Source organism: Anabrus simplex, chromosome 7, assembly GCF_040414725.1.
Source record: "Anabrus simplex isolate iqAnaSimp1 chromosome 7, ASM4041472v1, whole genome shotgun sequence".
Classification (NCBI taxonomy): Eukaryota; Metazoa; Arthropoda; class Insecta; order Orthoptera; family Tettigoniidae; genus Anabrus; species Anabrus simplex.
The window spans coordinates 142,237,011-142,258,069 of NC_090271.1; the positions used below are offsets into that span (position 1 = coordinate 142,237,011).

At 37.0% G+C, this 21,059-nt stretch overlaps 1 protein-coding gene across 8 annotated transcripts in view; it reads left to right on the forward strand.

Annotated features, from left to right (window-relative positions):
- The window catches only part of gek (serine/threonine-protein kinase gek), a 736,940-nt gene that overhangs the window by 443,374 nt on the left and 272,507 nt on the right, over positions 1 to 21,059 (forward strand). For all 8 annotated transcript variants that reach the window (XM_067151353.2, XM_067151356.2, XM_067151355.2 and 5 more), the window contains one exon: positions 3,895 to 4,043. In XM_067151353.2, coding sequence (XP_067007454.2) covers positions 3,895 to 4,043 — 149 coding nt within the window. The remainder of the gene's footprint in view (positions 1 to 3,894; positions 4,044 to 21,059) is intronic.

Sequence of the window (21,059 nt, forward strand, 5' to 3'; positions counted from 1 at the left end):
TTTTACTTCTCTTTCATATTCTCTTCTTGCAGTCCTGCTTGTACTCATCCTTCTTACATGGCCAAACCACTTCAGTTTTGCTTTCTGAATCCTCTGTAATAGGCAGTTTCTTATTCCTGCCTCCTCTCAGACTTTTGCATTCGTGAATTTGTCCTTCCTGGTTTTCTGTATCATTGTGCGTAGGAATTTCATTTCTGCAGCTTAGAGTTTTGAGTTGTCTTGTCTTGTTAACGTGGTAGCTTCCAAGCTATACATTAGGATAAGTGTATAATATGATTTATATAATGTTATCTTTGCTTTTAATGGTACTTCTTTATCCCATAGCAGTTGTCTTAGTTGGTGGTAAATTTTGTTGTCTTGCTAATTCGACGGTCCACCTCATACTTTGCAAGATTGTCTTTTGCTACTATACTACCCAAGTACTTAAACGTTGGAACACTGCCCAGTTGGGTGTCATTTATTCTGATTTGTGGTTTGTCATCTCCCCTCTGTAACTTCATCACCACCATCTCAGCCTTGTTGATATTTAAATCATACCTTTTAAACTCCTGACCCCATTTCTGCAGGTTTTCCTCCACATCATTTTCGGTTTCACCCCAGATCACCACAACGTCTGCAAAGATGAAAGCTTGCAAGTCCTGCTGCTACTTCCTTTTTAGAGCCTTTATTATGGCATTCATCATAGTGATAAATAAGAGGGGTGACAAAGCACTGCCATGCTGTATTCTTCTCTTAGTTTCAAATCATTTGGACAGCCTGCAACCCACTTGCACACAACTTCTGATTTTATCATACAGCATCTTCACTTTTGCAATAAGACTGTCATGAACCCCCAACTCTTTTAGGCATTTCTACATATGCTCGTTTGGTACACTATCATAAGCCTTTTCGATGTCTTAGAAATAGTAGAAGAAGTTGTTTCCCTTTTTCCCAGTGCTTTTCGATAAACATCCTGACAGCAAAGATAAGGTCTGTAGTTGTTCTTCCAGGCCTAAGACCATATTATTCCTCTTCCAATAAAGGTTCTACAATTTCCGTTAATATACTCTCTATGATTTTTTCCAGAAGTTTTAGGCCATGAGAGAGCAGAGTAATGCCACTGTAGTTGATGCATTTCGTCTACTCCCCTTCTCGAAAAGAGGTACGATTATACCCTTCTTCCAGTCTTCTGGGATAGTGTTTTCCTGCCATACTGTGTTAAGGAGTCTATATAACCACTGAACTGCTGGAGTTCCTACTGCTCGCAACATATCTGTATTTAACTCATCCATTACAACTGCTTTTCCTTTCCACATACTTTTCATGGACTTTTCTATCTCCAACCATGTAACTGAGGGTTCTATGCTTCTACTTTCCTCCTTACTACTACGAGGAATGAACGTTGCTCATGTCTGCAGGATTCACCTCCATATTGCCCTGCCCTTCTCAGGACCAACCTGCAAAGATACTAGGACCTTCTTTACGAATACACCAAATAAACATCGAAGGCATATCCAGATCAAAGAGTGAACATCTTTCTAGAATCCTTCTTGAAAACAACATTGATTTAGTGACCATTCAAGAAACTCATACTGCGACTGAGGGAACAGCTAAGATCGAGAGGAAAGATCCCTGGTTATATCGCTATTGGGGCAACCTACCACCAGACGTATGGGGCAGCAACCTATGTTCATTCGAATCTACAAGATGACGGATGGTGACTATTGAAATCTCCGACATATATTGCTGGATGATTCTCACTTCATTTGACCAAGCCACAGATGGTGGTTTATACACATTTACCACTTTGATGCCCAATATGTCAACTGTTATCACGTGAACATCGTCAGTCACCGTTGCTTCCTTCTATTTCAGTAATCATGCTGTAGAACCCCTCAGCCAGCTATTAATAGCATTAAGGTTTTATGCCTCCTGTAGTATGTTTATTACAATGGGAGATTTCGGAGGAATTCATAAGGCCACTGTTTCATGGACTATATAAATATTTCTGTACTAATTGCACAAGCAGTTCTATTTCCTTACAAGTAAACTTAGGACAACATTTATTGCTTTTATCCGCCATTTTACCTACAAAAAGTAAACAAAACGTTATCGATAGTCATCGTTTCTTGCAAGTCACTGCAAAATATTATCGACAGTCATCTTTTCTCGCAAGTTACTGCTACCAAGATCGTATATTTCCTTCTTCACCTCAGTTCAACTTAGGCCGGCCATTATAAGACACAACATCGGTTTAAACTCTAGTTACAGTTTAACTCAATCTTCAGTTTAAACCCTCATTTTAATACTGCTCCTTAGACAATGAATTGGATGATGCGTTTGACCATGTGCGGCTGTGACTTTGGCCGCCATTTTGAACAACAAAACTTTGATTCGACAAACTCAAATGATTCACAATTAAGTATTTATTATTTTCCACCTAGTCGATACAATGATTGCTTAAGGCAATTTAATGGTTAGAAGTGGTACATGTTTCGTATTTTATCAACATCTTCAGCCACATAACACTGTTTAGATGAAAAATATATAAAATTGACAAAGTAATGCTTAAGAGGAAGTGTCCTTAAAATTAACATAAGATTGACAACATTAAAACAAACAAAAACTCAAGAGAAAATATATAAATTATTACTACATTACTTTGTCAATTTTATATATTTTTCATCTAAACAGTGTTATGTGGCAGAAGATGTTGATAAAATACGAAACATGTACCACTTTTAACCATTAAATTGCCTTAAGCAATCATTGTATCGACTAGGTGGAAAATAATAAATACTTAATTGTGAATCTATTGAAGTGCGATACGGACCATGAAACTGATTTTATGTAAACTCAAATGATCGAGTCGAAATTCGAATTGCGAGTTTCGACATTCGTGCTACCTCTGCATGCTTAAAAGTTGCATGTGCCAGTCCACTTTCTGATAGATTTTAATTTTGTTTTCATTAGTAAGGAATTTCATAACTTTTTCCAAATCCGTAACTAGGCTGTCACAAGATAAGTATGCACCATGCTAGTCAACTTCACACGATTACTGTCCTAATCCAGATGAAGGCTATCAGGTGACAAATATTCGCTACCCTTCACTATACCACTCAACACAAAATAAATTTATAATTTCTGAATCAAATGTGAAATACAAGCACAAACAAACTCACTGTGTTATTCAACAATCTTGCTGCTAACTGGCAACCAAAACTGAACATTCCTGTGGCTAGCCGCTTGCTCCCCGAAAGTGCAACTTATCCTGTGAAGTTCAGGAATTATAGGCCTTTTCCCTTTATCATGAAACTGTGGTGAGGGCTCTTTCTTACCCGAGTTGGAAATCATGTTCCTTTCACAAGGAATGACAAATAACATTTTCAGGGCTAGAAAAAAATGTGATTGTACTAAGTGGTAATAGCAAAAGTTCACGACGCGATAGGTGAGGGTTTTCTATATACATTTAATACAATGAGAATCGGGACTTCGCACTTACGACATGCTAAGTGGGAAAACATATTAATGAGGAACGTACTAACGAGGTTTCACTGTACATAAATGGTACTAACTTACTGGCCCATAAAAGTAACCGTTTTCGTTAGGTGATTTCAGACCGGTTTTGTGTAAGGAGTCACCAGATGTTTTTGAGTTTTGATGTAACTTCGCTGTGAAGTATTCATGCACAAGGCTTTCATGAGCAAAATTAAATGATTTTGATCTGGTTGCTGATCCAAATAGCGTTTGCCTGGAAATAACTCAATTCCAATACTCTTCCTCATGACAGCAACAGTCATTACATCAATGAGGTTTTTTACACTGATAATATTATTTGTATTTATAAAAATTTTAAAATTTGGTCAATCACTTGAATCTTTGACATTCCTATTAAGAATACTTTCATTTTTCTAGGACAAAAATTGGCGTAATCGCCGCAGTCAGAAGTTGGATAAAATGGAGTTGTTGAACCTTCAAAGCAACCTGCAGTCTGAAATTCAAGCAAAACAGGCCATAGGCGAGGAACTAACAAAAACAAGATCAGAACTCATTGCTGCTCAAAAGTAAGTATTCAGGATCAAAAGTGTTTGTGAATATATTGTTTGATCCATAACAGCTTCAACAAAGGAGGCAAGCTCTTAAGCTCTTTAGATTTGATGTTGACATTGTTTCCTTAGGTCTCATACAAGCCAACAGAATGTGCTTAGTAAAATGGAAAAGTGAAATTTCAAAAGAGGAAAGGTAGTTTGTGAGCATACTTTGATTGTAAAGCTTTTAAAAATCCTTCTTTACCATAATATCTGTCCTGTTTTATAACTGACTAGCTGGTGTACCCGTGCTTCGCTACGGAATTTTACATTGTATACCGAATTCTAGGTTAGTTAGTGTACGCGTTGTGAGCAAGATTGTATTAAATTCCATAGCTCTTAACGTTATCCTAGAAACGTGACGGGGAAATCAGCAAACGTCTTTTCTCATATGAAGACTGAGTTAGGGAATTTTCATTGTAATGGTGGGCCCACTTGCCTTCAGTCACAATCAGGTTATGGAGTTTTCGTTATAGTAGTAGACACTCACTCTCCACCTGCATTTTTACATCCTCAAAAAGACTGTCTTAGTTGTTCTCCCAACTGAAATTAACATACGTCATTACAATGACGTCAGTAGGAATGGCGCGATTAAATGCATTGGCTTCATATGAAATACTCGATCGAACAGTCCAAAGTTCCAGAGCTGGAATGATCAAAGCCGCAGACAGCCGTGATCCGTGAACACTCTTCATCTTTTTTCGGAAGGGAGGGGGTCGAATAGTGGAGACCCCCAGGTCAAAAACTATGTCCTTTTACTAATCTGTTTCTTTGGAGTACCCGATGAGTCCGAAAATCTTAATTCACTACACTGGCGGCGGAAAAATCTATCTGACTTGGAGGCAAATTTTTCCTCCAAGCCAGAGGAGAAACCCCCTCTTCACTGGTAATTTGGAATAAAATGAATGTAGAATTTAATAAAAGTGAAGAGGATGAAGCTTTTCGTAAGAGACGGCTCTTTTCAGGGTTGAATTTTGAGTTATTTATTGAATTGTGGTGCTATAACTTGGAATAGGCCTAAATTGTTATTCTAGGCCAGGCCACACTACTACTATGAAGTATGCACACTGCTCATCGAAAACAGCGCATCAGATTAGGGATCGAATAGCTGGAATACTATGATGAACCAGTGTATTACGTACCATCTGTATCAGAAATTGTATGAACCAGAGGAATAACATGCTAAAGAAGAAAGTTTTCTAACTCCCCAGCTATTTCCTGCCAGTATTCAGTCAGACTGTTATACTCGGTATGCAGCAGTAATCCCATCTATCGGAGTTGAGAGGCAGCATAAGAGACAAAGAACATCACAACAAACAATGGTCAATGTAATGTTATTGTTGATCAATGTTATGCGCTTTCGATATTGTAGGTTTTCACATTTAGTTTTCTTCCGACTCTGAAATACCACTCTTACCATAGTCGGTACGGTAAAACTGAATAAAACATAAATGATAGGAACTTGTATTCCCTATAACTTTTGTTATGTAATACTTTTCGATAGCACCAATAACATAGGTATTTAAAAGTTACATTTTAGGCACCTTCCTCTAAACTACAATTTTATCCAGGGTGAATAAATTTGTTTAGAGCTTATACTGTTGTTTCTTATTCCCCGACTCTATATACCGATTATGCCTTTGCTGGCAGGACCTAGTGTTTACAGTGCACCATGTCTTCTGGTATAGGCTAGAGCAATTTTGTTACTTTCATTGATCTGTCTCCGTCTTATCCTTGACTTTGACAATATGAAAGTGACTGATGTATGAGCGATGCTAGTAATGCCATTCCATGTGCAGCCAGTCCCTGCTATGAATGGTGTGAACATGTTGCTCATAGGGTCGGTTGGTGCATGCATTTCAGTGGGCTTGGCAGACTGATATGTAATAGCAACTTCTGGCTCGGTGAGGAAAGCAACAGGAAACTACCTCACTCCTCATTTCCCTAGTACGCCTCTTCAGCGATGCCTAGGCCATCTATGACAGCTGATGGCAGAGCTGTTGAGGATCCAACCAGCCTTAGGGCTGAAGACTGAACATACATACATACATACATACATACGTACATACATATATACATACATACATACATACATACATACATATACCGATTATCATTAAATTCTATTGACCCATTTTCTCGTGGCTCGGCATTGATATGGACTTAGCAATGATTTTACAAATTCATGAATATCTGTGTTATCACAGCCGGTACGGTAAAAATGTATAAGACGTAAATGGTCGGAAATTTAATTCCGTGTAACTTTGGTTATCTAGTATTTATCGATACGACCACATATAATACAAATATTTGAGAATTAAATTTTAGGCCTTCCCCTAAACTACCATTTCACTCAGTGTTAATAGAATGATTCATAGCCTAGATCATAGCGGTTCATTCTCTGATTATGCGTGCCAGTTTGCATTGAGATAGGACCACTCATAACGTAAATATTTAAGAATTACTTTTTGATCTTCCCCTAAACTACCATTTCACTCAGCGTGAATAAAGTGATGCAAGGCCTTGATTGTAGATACTTATTCCCCGACTTTGCATACCAATTTTCATTAAAATAGGACCTCTAATAACATAAATATTTGAAAATTTAATTTTAGGCCTTCCCCTAAACTACCATTTTTATCAGCGTAAATAAAATTATTCATAGTTTAGATTATAGTGGCGTATTCCCCGACTTTACATACCGATTTTCATTAAATTATCTTTAGCCGTTTTCTAGTGATGCGCATACATACATACAGACAGACAGAAATTACGGAAAAGTAAAAAGTGCATTTCCTTGTTACTGTGGACATGACCGATACAGAAATACCATTCTTTTCCAATTTTGAGCAATGTACAGACAAAACTCTTATTTTATATATATAGATTTTTAATAGGTTTTTTTGGGATGCTGTGTACAAATTATTTCTCTATGATCAACATATACTGTATTCCATAGCAATAATCAATACATCTATATACTTTTGATACCCGGCTCCATGACTGGCTGGCCAACTTCTTAACCTTTGGGCCTCTGGGTCTCAGATTCATTTTCTGGTTGAGTTGAGGAATTTTATGTGAGAATGGTTAATTGTTTTGGCTTGAGGACTTTGTGTTTGTACTGTTTGTTACATTCCTGCAACTCTCACACCACACATAACACTACCCTGTACCACACTAAGAGGCATTTAGCATGCATGCTGGACACCGCTTACACTTTGGAGGGCTGTTACAAAATACAGTATACATGGCCTGTACCAGGCTAGTAAAGAACTCAAAAAATTGTTATTGTTGTTGTTGGAATATCTTTATTTTATACTCTGCCTTATTCAAAACCTTATTATCTGCCTCAGCACTTAGCTTGAATTAGGTTAAGTAGATTATTTAATGTTTATATATTTCAATAAGTATCCATTTAGTTGAGGGATTGTCTCTCCTTCAAAATAAATAAGTACTGTCAAACCCTGTAGAGTTCACTACTAGGTAGACTTTTCTGCTGCTTCTTTTTGTGTAAGCTGACTGTGGACCATGTTAATTCGATTTCAGCTACTTCTGGGCTTCGATCTACACCCAGTACTCCCTCTCTCTTTTTTCCTTTCCTTTCCTCTGTATTCTTCTCCTTTCATCTGTACATTGTGATTGAGTTTGGGATTTAATCTTTTCTGGGAAAATCTTGGTTTTTGTGGTTCTAGAATTGTGGGCTATTTCTATTCTATTCCTATTTCTTCCAGGACCATTTTTACCTCCTGATACCAGCATATCGTAGTTCTCTTGGTCTCAAGGAACCTCACTGTCTGATTGGTTAACCTTCCTAAGTCTTTGCTGTAGATGTGTCCAAGAACATGGCTCTTCTTTTCTGGATCGTGTCAGAGCTTTTCCATCTTGAGATACAATTTTTGGTTACTTTTCTTTCTGTATGATCCATCTTTTTTTTTTTTTTTTAGGTCCCAATATCTTCCTTAGAATCTTTCTCTGTACTAGTTCCATTTTTAAAAATCAATTCTGATTTTGTCAGGTATAGGCATACAGCTGTGTGTAAGGTTTCCAAATGGATCACTGTCTGTTAGCATAGTATATAAGTTTTGCATTGTTCGTGATCTTGTTGCAGGTGTTCATGGTTAGTTTGTATGCCAGGTTCATCTTGTTGATCCTTGATACTAGCGCATCTTTCTCTGACAAGTTGTTTTCTATACATTCTCCCATTTTATTTAAATCTATCCATTTTCTGGATCCTTTTTCTCCTGTATGGTCGTCCACCTGGGTACTGTTTCTATTTTGGTCACACACTGCATCTCCTCAAAGGAGACATTATTGCACATGTTTTTTTTATAAGATGCTGTTACCAGCTGTCAGCTGACTGACACAACTTCCTCTTACTATGTGACATGAAAGTACTAAGTACATGTGACCTTGACAATACAGTGGTCTGTGTAACCAATAGTAAAAATATAAAATGTAGTGTCTATAACTTTTACCAATTTGGCCTTGTTAGCTTGACTGAAATACGAAATTGAGGCTAAAGAATATTAATTTATGTTTATTTATGTACATTTTACGGTCTTCATTGGACCACTTTAATAATTTTTATAAAAAGGGTTTTTCAGTTTTCTGTCGGGCCAGCACTTCTTTATTCTCTCGGATCTTAACTTTTTTCTTCGTATAAAAATCACCCGTCCCATTGTCCGGGTGTTTGTAGTCTGGGTTGTTTGTGAGTTTCTTGCTATTCTGTTTTGTTTTTTAAATCTTCCATTGTAGTTTGTAGGTCCCTCACATCTTCCTGGATTTCTGTAATCCATCTAATGTTGCTCGTATTGTTCCATAATTTTTCTATTATTCTGCTGATGATCCTGTTTTCTGGTGTCCTGAACAGATCTCCTAAGAATGAGATTCGTTTCTTCTTCATTGTACTCATTGCTGGTACCGTTTCCGTTTAGACTATTTCATTAGAAACTAGTTTCCATATTCTTGGTAGTTGTTTTGTTTATTCCTGTTGTGAGTATTCTTCTTTCAGTATTGAACTCTCTCTGTATGTCTGTAGTGTTAGTTGTTTTTTAAATGGTTCCACTTTCATATGTTATATTTGGTTGTGTAACTGTTTTCTAGTGTTTTAATTTTGTGGTTTTTGAGAGTCTTCTTTTATTGTACATATTCTAGGCAATATATTGTGCTCTGGTCAGTTTATTTTGTTATGCCATGTTGGCTTTTCATTGGGTTATATGTTATTATTTCTTCTAAGTATTTAAAATTGTCAAGGTTATTGGTTTCCTGTTCTACTTTGATTTTATTTACAAGTGATGGGTCATTTAACATGATACTGTCTTTTTGAACGATACTGTGAGGCCAGTTTTCTGTACTATTTCCTGTAGTAATTGAACTTGTTGGGCTTCCTGAACATTGTTGGACAGGAGAGCAGGGTCAGTGCAAACTTTGCTTTTATGTCCTAATCCCGTTGGGATTTGCTTGAAAAAGTGTCTTCACATATCCGCGGTAGATAGTTACACTAGTATTTGATCTAGTATATACATAATTACATAATTAATAAAAGAAAACAATTCAATGACAACGCTAGTCCTACGCGGCAAAATTACATCTACACAGGCTCTAATGTACGGCCGCCCGTACACAAATTGAATGGCATAAAATGCCAGTGACCCGTATTTAGCTGTCGAACTCATTAAACAACAAAATCTTATTCAATGCTGATTACATTGACACATACAACAAAGAAAGAAACAAGTGCAAAAATCAGTCAAACAGAATCACTCAAAAACGACAGATAAATCCAGAAAATCTTGAAATAAATTCGTGCAAATGTAATAGCTCTTATGCGACTTGTAATATAAAACATAATACTGTATATGCACATCCTCTCCTCATGTGGTCATTGGGATCTCCCAACAGCAGACAGGCGCATGGGTAGCATCTAAACGTAAGACACAGGGCGTATCTCTCCCGGCATACTTTCACTCTTTCATTTGAGTATACACATCATTATCCATAAATCCTGAGACCAATTCGGGCCATTCACCTGGCAATAGGCGGGTTCATGACTCCCGTCAGGTCATAACTATGGGCAATTTAGCCTCCTTTAAACATCAGTCTAGCATCCCTTAAATTATTCATAACTGCACTCATGGCTTCTCGAGCCTTATTTTAACCAGCCCCTAGGTTCGAAAACATCTATATTTGCGTGCTCATCTGGCATCTTATACGTCCAATCAGCTGTTCGTCTGGCCCATTTGTCCCGCTTTCCTTACATAATAAAGACTCTAACTAGACAACGTTGAGTTTCTCCTTGATTTTGCTTCAAGGCTACACCTGAAAATCCCGTGCATAATACAAAAAATAATAAAATAGAAACCACAGCTGTAAACTTATTTCCCATACGAAACTATATAAATCAATGACCAGATCTTGCATATTTAGTACTGAATGGAACATATTAGAAACACACAAAATACACTCCTATATCTACACTGGCATACGCTTAAGCCCATCTAAACTAACTGAAAAGGTAATAAAGAAAAATCGCAAGCATGCAGCAGCTCAGGACACATTTACATTTAAATTGAACTGAATGCAAATCTGTGCCGTCTGGCTGAAAATTAACTTTAAAGTACTTATTTACAACAGATCTGAACTAGTGTGTAACTACCGCACCAGGCATGCTAATATGTGGACATAAAAACTTAGCTTGCGTCGACCTCAGCATTCATGACGATCACATGGCCACAGTGTCACCACGAACTTAGGCCATCTTCACGTCAATCTCCAGGAAGCACGAAGTCACTCCATCGATCATTGGCATTGTCTCCATCGTTCTGGGTTGGTGAAGCTCCTGCAAATAGATGATTTAGGCACTTCTTCTTCACCGCTCATGGCACACATGTGCTTAGATCGCGCCCTTAATGCTTGGCCGTTAATTGACTACAGCCATTAAGCGAAAATTAGTCCGTTCCGCTTACCATTAATTTAAGGACACAGTCCGGGCGCAATCAGTCCTTCCCGCGGCACTACGGCACATGCGGATGTGAATGTTCACGCGACCACGGACGCGAACCATTATAGTTACTTGATTACACTGGCGTTAATTATTCTGCAGGGTTTTAGGCATAAGCGATTAATTCCATTCATTACCGTCCTTTCAGTGTTAGATATCTCACGCACCAAACCCTCACTTGGTGTTACTATAACGACCGTTACTGGTAGAGGTATCTGCCTTATTATACTCAAACTGTTAACACTCCCGGATTGAATTCTAACAGCACAGCACAGGCATTGTGCAATAGAAAAATCACAGTTACAGTTATACTTGTCATGGATATGAACCACTGGCTCTGTTCACAAGTAATCAGAACAAAGCGTCTTCGGCAAATTACGATCTTGGCGAACCAAACACTATCAGAATCAGAGAGAGGGTGAGTGATGAGTGAGGGACGCTCCTGCTCTCCTCGGGCGTATGAAGACCCGCACACTTTCATTTGAACTCGGGGAGTCCCCTTTGATGAATACAATGTCAGTTGAACGGCCGGTTGAGTTTGAATGAGAAGCCATTGATAATATGAAATATGCACATTAACATTAAGTAGACACCAGGCATTAGAAAAATTACAACTATCTTTCTGGACATATCAGAACTGTGGAATATCGGCACAATGACGGATTACTTTCATAAATATTACTGGTTGGTTGTCCTGATGTCGCGGTACGGTAGCTCGCAGAGTCCTCCTAATAGCTTGTGATTGGCTGAGTTCGAAACTCGCTGGACAAAGAGTGCAGCAGCGGATCCCCCAGGGTCGTTGTAATAAGCTATGTGTTGGCTGATCCCTTGTATAAGCGCTGTCCGGAATCCACCCGTCTTCCAACCGACTTCCACACAAAGCCGCATTGTTCAGTGAGCCCACACAGTGTTATGCAATAATTAAAATTATGTATCTGAAGCATATGACGATATGTTTCAGTGTGCTATCAGCAACAATATTATATTCCGTTGCATAGCGGCTCCACAGCAGTGTTGCCACTATTTAAGTTCCAACCCTCGTAGTAGTATATACTGTCCTGTATGTTTACTATCCAGAAACTTCCCGAAGAGATGCTTTCGAATCAGCATGTTCAAAAATGCAGACTTTACTTTAGACACAACAAGCTGCAAATGTTGCTTACCTGACACATTGAGCACTAAATTTAGTTTGCGTGCCCAATGCTGGATGATCAAAATACCATTACTTAGAAAATTTCACAGTATATAAAAACATTTCCAACACAAGGGCCACATTGTCATCAAGCTGGATGTCATTTTTTTTAGTGTGTCCAAAATAGTTGTAGGCAGGTTTTTGAATCTACTGTTGAGAGAGAGAGAGAGAGAGTTGCTTCCCCAAAAGCCGAAGGCTTTATTGCTTTAAATGTGAGAACAAAAATATGTGTTTCTTTCGGGTATTATCACAGTACACCACAATTTCTTCCACACTTTTGTTTATCATTTCTGGAATATACTTTTCTCTGATAAACTTAGAGCAAGGAACATCTCCAGCTTCTCCAACACAGTAATATGTAAAAAGTTACTTCTCAAAGCTTTTAAAAATATGCTTGGTAAATAGTTTTCCATAGTATTCACAGATTTTTTGGCACACTTTTAAATCACACGTTCATTGATGTCTGAAGTAAGATCTTTCATCTTCTTTGCAAGAATTGAACACCATAACATGTTTCAATTTATAACTGTTAGATTTTTCAGTCTGCCATACTAATTTTGAGTAATAAATTTATTAACTAAAAAAAAAAAAAAAAAAAAATGGTAGCAAGTATTATAGTTGAAAAAGAAAGAACTGGGTGGGTTGGCCGTGCGATTACAGGGGGCGCAGCTGTGAACTTGCATTCGGGAGATAGTGGGTTTAACCCCAATGTTGACAGCCCTGAAGATGGTTTTCCAACGTTTGCCATTTTCACACCAAGCAAATGCTGGGCCTATACTTTAAGGCCATGGCTGTTTCCTGTCCACTCCTAGCCCATCGTCGCCACAAGACCTATTGGTGTCGGTGCAAAGTAAAGCAAAAAAGGAAGAAACCAACTTAATTCAAATATAATACTGTTACGATATGTTTTTTATTTCAGGTAGTTTATAAATTTATTACTCAAAATTGATCATGCAGGGTAAAATTGATGGACTTAGGGGTCGCAAATGAAGGAAACACTCTTGGCTGAGGAACAGGACTAGATTTTAGTAGACTGATTGGGTAAGACAGCTGAATATCGTACAAAATTTGCTGTGATTGTGATCAACCTGCAGTAATGGAGAAGGCACTGCAAGAAGACGATGACTTGAAACTGTAAAGAGATGGCTTCAGATATTACCTAAAAAAATGTGTGTTTTGCTGACATGAAGTGTTTTTAGGATGGAAAGATTTCTTTCTAATGACACCTGACATTTACAAAACCTTATGATATTTACTGGAGAACTCTATCCCTTGCAGATGTTGTATAGTTAGGCAATTTGTAGCGTTTCAAATACGCATACAAAATGGAATAGCTCTGTCCATGCACATGCTTCCCTACGTGTAGCAGGCGGCAAACAAAAGTTATGACCTCAACATATCACAGAGTCTGGTCTTCCTTCAACTAGCAATTACAAATTTTTATATTATTGAACTGCATTTAGTATTATAGACTTCTATTCTACAAAAGATTAATTGTTGAGCACAGACTTATTATTTAAAAAATCTGGAATTTTTATGCATACTTTTTACTAATTACTTCAAAAATCACTTCATAAAGCATATAGCAAATTCATTAGATTATACTTTTTTTTTTTAAAGTTGAAGGTTGCATATCAATAGCAATTCCATATATAAAACCTTTTTCTTTCAAAATTTCAGAATTCATGGAATTTACAACAACGAAATGTTCCATAACAGTTTTTTTTTATATACCATTTTGGCCACTTAGGGCCACGGTTAACACCTTCAGCCTTTCTGGTTTTCCAGTACTCCTTCACTTTGGTGGAGAACACAGTTCTTTGGTCCACTTCGTGCCAGTTCTTCTCACTCTTTCGGATGATCCTTTATTTTGTGTACCCAAGTCCTGAACTTACATTGCTGAATGTTCATTTCTTTCACTCCTTCCAGGGAGCTTCATCTCAATTTCTGAAATGAAATGAGGAAAATAGGAATTTGTTTTCTTTGTAATGACAACATGTGTCTTTACATAATAACTTAATGTATAAAATGGTTCCATACCTTACTGTTGTTAGACTCCAATTCTACCGTGACCCTGGAGGGGGAACGTTTGAAGCTGCTTTACGTCTAGTATAATAATGGTGTGTGTGTTCTGTTGTTTGCTCCTCCTTTCGGGGAGGTAAGGCTGCGGAGAGGGGAGGAGGCATGTCACTTACTGTCACGGCTTCGGCTTTGGAAGGGGTGGGGAAAGTGGATGTACAAAATGGCGGAGGCTCATTCTTATTTATCATTTTATTGTCTGTGTTGTTTCTTTTGCCTAAAGTTTCAAGATTTGATAATATCCATTTGAATATAGGGTTTCTATTGTCAGTTGTATCATTCAGGTTATTGTCCTGATTACTTTTTTGTTCTAAATAAATATATAGATTTTCTAATGTATTTAGAAGAGCTCCTTTATTTATTTTTTGTAATATACTTAAATCCTGCTCTATAGTTGTGAACTGATGTCCAGTTGTACTCATGTGTTGGCCCATCGTGGATATTTTTTTGTTTCTTTCAGCATTGACATGCTCTAGGAATCTTACAGCAAAACTGCGGCCTGTTTGCCCGACATAAGTTTTTTCACATTGATGACACTTCAATTTGTAAATTCCTGATTCTAAATGTTTGTTTTTTCCTAGGGAATTGACACTATTGTAATTAAAGAATTTTTGCTTTGTATTATTGCTGGTTGAATACGCGATCTTATAGTTATATTTTCTAAACAAATTCATTACTGTATATAAGTTAGGGTTATTGAACATGAACTTGGCATGTTTATCTTTCTTTTTTATTTCGGGTGTTAGATTAGTTTGTAACTTCTGTTTGAATTTTCCGATTATTTTGTTACCCTGTTTAGTTCAAATCTGTTGTATTGGGCTTGTTTACGGATAAAGAGCAGTTCTTTTTCTCGTTCCATGTGTGTAAGGGGTATATTAAATGCTCTATATATGTAACTGTAGTAAGCTGACCTTTTTTGTGATTGCGGATGCAATGAGTAGTTCTTTATTGTAATGGGAGTAAAAGTGGGTTTCCTGTGTATCTTGAAGACACTCTCTTCCTTTTTCCGTGTTATATTTATATCTAAAAAATTTATGGAACCTTCTTTTTCGTTTTCTACTGTAAACTTTATTCTAGAATCCATTGTATTTAATTTATTGAGGATATCGTCACTGTTGTTCACTCTTCGGTCTATTACTTGTCGTCTACAAAGTGTATCCATAAATTGAGACTTTCTATTTGTCCTATTATTTTGGTATGAACATTCAACAATAATTAGAACAGTGTCAAGAAGCCAATCATTTTAAAAAAAACCTTTTAACTGGATGACAAATAGATATTTTTAGTGTAACAATGTTGAAACTTTTAATAACTATTCCCAAGAATAGATATAGTTTTTAAGCAGGCTAACTGTGTATTCATCCTGTCCCATTCCATCAACCCATTAACCCTCACGTTGTTTTAACATCATTTAAATTTAATTTATATTCAGATAGTCTTTAAGAGGAACAATGTACCAATGTATTCAGAAACTTAGTGATTTACCTAAGCTTAACAACAGCTGAAGATGTTCTCAAGTGAGAACAAAACATGTACTGTTTATAATTAATAATTTGCTAAAATGCAAATAAAATGTATCAAAAAGGTGGAAGATTTTCAATTATAGTAAGTCTCTGTGATTAGAATTTGATACGGAAAATAAAGCTGATTACTTGCAATGTTGCTTTACGTCGCACTGACACAGATAGGTATTATGGCGACGATGGGACAGGAAGGGGGCTAGGAGTGGGAGGAAGTGGCCGTGGCCTTAATTAAGGTACAGCCCCAGCATTTGCCTGGTGTGAAAATGGGAAACCACAGAAAACCATCTTCAGGGCTGCCGACAGTGGGGTTCAAACCCACTATCTCCTAAATACTGGATACTGGCGGCACTTAAATGACTACAACTATCGAGCTCGGTGGTCTGCAGAACTTCAGTTGCCCTCGGGCAACAGTTGTGGGCAACAATGGGCCGGTCGTGCAGTGTGTTCCACCGTCTGAGTTAATACATGCTATGTGCAGAGAGGAAACAACGTATTCAGCCTTTGCCGCTGTAGATTGAATGACTGTCTCCTTCCTGTGCACGCTGTGAAAATGTTTCCAGAACATACGTTTGCAACACGAGCTGTGAAATAATAATAATAAAGTTACGTTTGTGAATTAGAATACTGAATTGTAAAGTGATAAATGACAAGTGAAAAACTTATGATAACAAATATAGAATAGAATAGAATAATTGTATTGTCATTAGGCAACTGGCAGTTGCAATGGACAGTCATAGGTGTATAGTTACAAAATATTACAAGTATCTCATTAAGCACTGAATATAAATACAACTATATACACAAAAGTTAAAATAAACATAACACTATTCGTCCAAGAGAGTGATAAATAACTACTTATTTACCACAATGTGTTAGGATGGCGTTGGCCTTTATTACCTCCCTTGAAAAAGTGGTATTTTATCTTCAAATTCAGATACTGAGTAGAAGCTATTGGATGTCAACCAATTTCTAAGGGTTCTTTTGATGTTACATAGGGGTATATCCTTTACTTGGGCAGGTAGTTTGTTGAATAATTTAATGCCATAATACCTATAGTTTTCTTGTGTTTTTCTCAGCCTAACATGTGGTAAATCTAAATCATTTCTATATTTGTGCCATATGAGTGTGCATTGCTCTGAGTTGTTAGGTCAATAAGATTTTCTTTAGTATTGAGTATACTATGATAAACGTATAATGACTACTACTAACTGATCCTTTTAAGTCTGCGAAGCAAAAATATCACTCTAGCCAGTTTTGTACATAACTTTTGCATGTGTGTATTCCAGGTTAATTTACAATCCAGATACAGTCACAATAATTTGACAGAATTTTAATCATTATTACCAGACCTGAATTAATTAAATGGAAGTAGGTCACTTCTGTCTTGTTATTATTTAGGATAAGTTTATTTGCCTGCAACCAAGAGTATGATTTTTGTAACATTTCTATCCTTTCCTCCTCAACATATTTTAAGTCTCTATTGCTTGTTATGATAGTAATATCATCTGCATAGAGCACTGATCTACAGGGTAAATTACTAACAATATCATTTATATACACAAGGAAGAGGAAAGTTCCTATAACTGAACCGTGAACCACCCCTGTTTTTACTTTGAGAGCCCCAGATCGTTGATTTTCTATCAGTACAATTTGATACCTGTCATTGAAGTAGGATGTAATTAATAATAACTCTAAATCTTTCATGCCATAGTAGCTAAGCATGCTTATTAGTATATTGTGTGGTACTGAATTAAAAGCATTGTTGAGGTCTAACAGTGTAGCACTTGTAATATGGTGAGACTCACAGCCTTGAATTACTTCAGTCACAACAGCTTCTAAGGCTTTAATGGTGGATTTATTTGTTCTGAACCCAAACTGTGCAGCATTTAGTAACTTACACTTTTCAAAATATACAGATAGATGTTCCTTTATACAATGTTCTATTATCTTAGATATGATTGGAACAATTAAAATGGGTCGATAACTACCTGGATCAATAACATCTCCAGGAAGTGTAACTTAATTTTTAGACAGTCTTGGAAAGTCCCCTCAGCCAGTATCCAACTGATGAGGCGAGTTAGAGTAATTATTATTATGTCAATAATTTGTTATGGAATAAAATTACTTATGCCTTAGTAGTCTTCACAGTTTGAAGAATTTAGTTCTGAAACTATTTTTCAGACTTTCTTAGGGTTTATAACTTGCCATCTAAAGGGGGGGTCTGTTATTTTCAGGAGTTACACTATTCTTTAGTAGATTGTTGTACGCAGTTTCATTGTCTCTAGAGGTGTTACTGATATTCGTATATTTGGCACTGTTTATAAAGTATTCATTAAGTACATTTGGTTCTATTGGCACAAAATTCTCCCCCTTTGCCCAACCAATTTCATCATTTATGATGGCCCAGGCCACCTTACATTTATTTTTAGAGTTATTAATAAAATAATCATTAGCTTGTTGTTTTGCCAGTTGAATTTCCTTACAGTAGATTTTTTTTTTTTTTTAATGAGGGTATAATTTTCTGTACCGGGCGAGTTGGCCGTGCGCGTAGAGGCGCGCGGCTGTGAGCTTGCATCCGGGAGATAGGGGGTTCGAATCCCACTGTCGGCAGCCCTGAAGATGGTTTTCCATAGTTTCCCATTTTCACACCAGGCAAATGCTGGGGCTGTACCTTAATTAAGGCCACGGCCGCTTCCTTCCAATTCCTAGGCCATTCCTATCCCATCGTCGCCATAAGACCTATCTGTGTCGGTGCGATGTAAAGCCCCTAGCAAAAAAAAAAAAAATTCTTTATCTGTTTGTTTTCCTTGCTTTGCTTTATTGTAATAGATCATTAAATTCCTGATAGTTGCGAGGCGAGGAGTGTACCATTTCCCTTTATGCTTCCCTTTGAGTTTAACTGATGTGTTAATTACCTTTGTAGTTCTAGGACAGCCGGCTCCATGGCTAAATGGTTAGCGTGCTGGCCTTTGGTCACAGGGGTCCCGAGTTCGATTCCCGGCAGGGTCAGGAATTTTAACCTTAATTGGTTAATTTCGCTGGCACTGGGGCTGGGTGTATGTGTCGTCTTCATCATCATTTCATCCTCACCACGACGCGCAGGTCGCCTACGGGAGTCAAATCAAAAGACCTGCATCTGGCGAGCCGAACATGTCATCGGACACTCCCGGCACTAAAAGCCATACGCCATTTCATTTCATTTCTAGGACAGCACTCTTCCACATAGTAACCTACTAAATGTAATAAAATTTTCAGTTGCTTCTGAGACATTATTTGATTTTAGTATAGTGTTTCCAAAATTGATGTGAATTAATTAATTTCTTAGGTTTAAAATGTTATTTTCTCCCAACCTCCTGAAATGTTTAAATTGCCTATTGTCATGTTGCTTTTCCAAATCAGTTTTTAATTTTAGCCAGACCACCATTGTGATCAGACAATATATGCTCTGTAACACCACATGTGAAGTCACTGTTTTGAACATTAGTGATTATGTTGTCCAGACAAGAATTTTTCCTGGTGGGTTGATCATTGGCAAGATAGAAATCACGAGACCTAAGAGTATCACAAAATTGTTATTTGATGGATGATTCAACTAAAATATTAATATCACCTATGTCGTAGATTTTGAAATTCCGTTACCTCGCTAAGTACTCTGCAAAATGATCCCAAACGTTCAGAAAGGCATGACTATCAGAATCTGATGTTCGTACAGGGAAATAATTATCAATTTAGTATTTGTAAATATCACCCCTGCCACTTCAAATAACTTTTCTATACAGTAGTCCTCTAAATCTAAAACAGTGTATTTCATATTAGAGTTTATTTTCTCATATATTGCAACTCTCCCATTTGCAATCCTACTTCTACAAAAATATGTAACTATCTCATATCCTGCTGGGATATAAAAACCAACCTCATCCTTTACAAGCCAATGTTCATTAATACATAAAATATCAACTGGAGATGAATTCAAGAATATTTCAAGTTTACCTAGCTTATTTCTAATGATTGAAAACTGATATGAAAAACAATACGGTCTGAATTTACATAATGTTCTCTTGAAACCTTGACTGCTGTTATAGGTTGATCCACTGAAAGATGTTGCCTGGTATTAATATTCATACTATTTCCTAGTGTTACATTTGACTCGTGAGTTGAGAGCTTCCCTGGAACCCAGATCCTTGTACACAGATCTTGATTTAAGGATCTGGGTTTTCTGGCAGGTTTCCCTTTATGTGCCAGTTTAGTGGTATAGGTTTTCTTTACCAAATAATGATTAACATAATAAACATTTTAACTCTATATAGAACATATACTTAAAACAAGTTTGATGGATCTCTTACAGCCCAAAAGAATAAATTAAACACAGAATGACACGCATTTTTAATATGGACTTAATTGTTACCTTTATTAAGGGAGCTTTGAGATATCCGGCATCTTTTTTTTTTTTTTTTTTTTTTTTTTTTTTTTTTTTTTTTTTGGACGTGTTTTTCATTGTCCGAGTCAGGTTCTGTTCACTGTTAGTCCGAAACAGCTTTTTAGGTGAACATCTGACATGGAAGAACAAATCTAGCTTTTACATAACTTCATTTTAGAAAACAGCTGTTCATACAGAAATGCAGTACCAAACAGACTGAAGATTCACAGCTTATCTGTGAAAGCATGGAAATGTAAAACCTTACCCTTGTAAAGTTTTGGTAGAAATCATAAAGATTTTCGCACTAGAGTATTCTTCTCAGATTTGCTGGTCACTTTGTAGAACTGTGGACCTTGCAACCGCTCCCTCTTTACCGAACAAATGCATCTGTATGGAATGATGTAGTCGCCGAGGCAAATGTAAAGCGAGAAGGAAATGGGCATGGACAGCATGAGGGCCATGTTGCTCGCTATTACCCAGGTTTGGAGACCTGATATACATCGTGAGTTGACTGATCATGCAGATATACCATACTGACAAACTTACAAAGAGTTCTTGAATATCTCTTGTCAGCTCTTGTCTCTCATGTACAGCCATGATGAGGTATAAAATTGCAGTTACTGTGTTATTCTGTTAGATAAAAGAGCATTCTCTGAAAAACTTTACATTAAAATTGAGTGATTTTTGGATTTTAAATCTCATTCTCCTTGTAAGAATATGTTTCTGACATTTGAACCAGTAGATATGGTTGATATTTATACTTCATATAGGAAAGGAATTT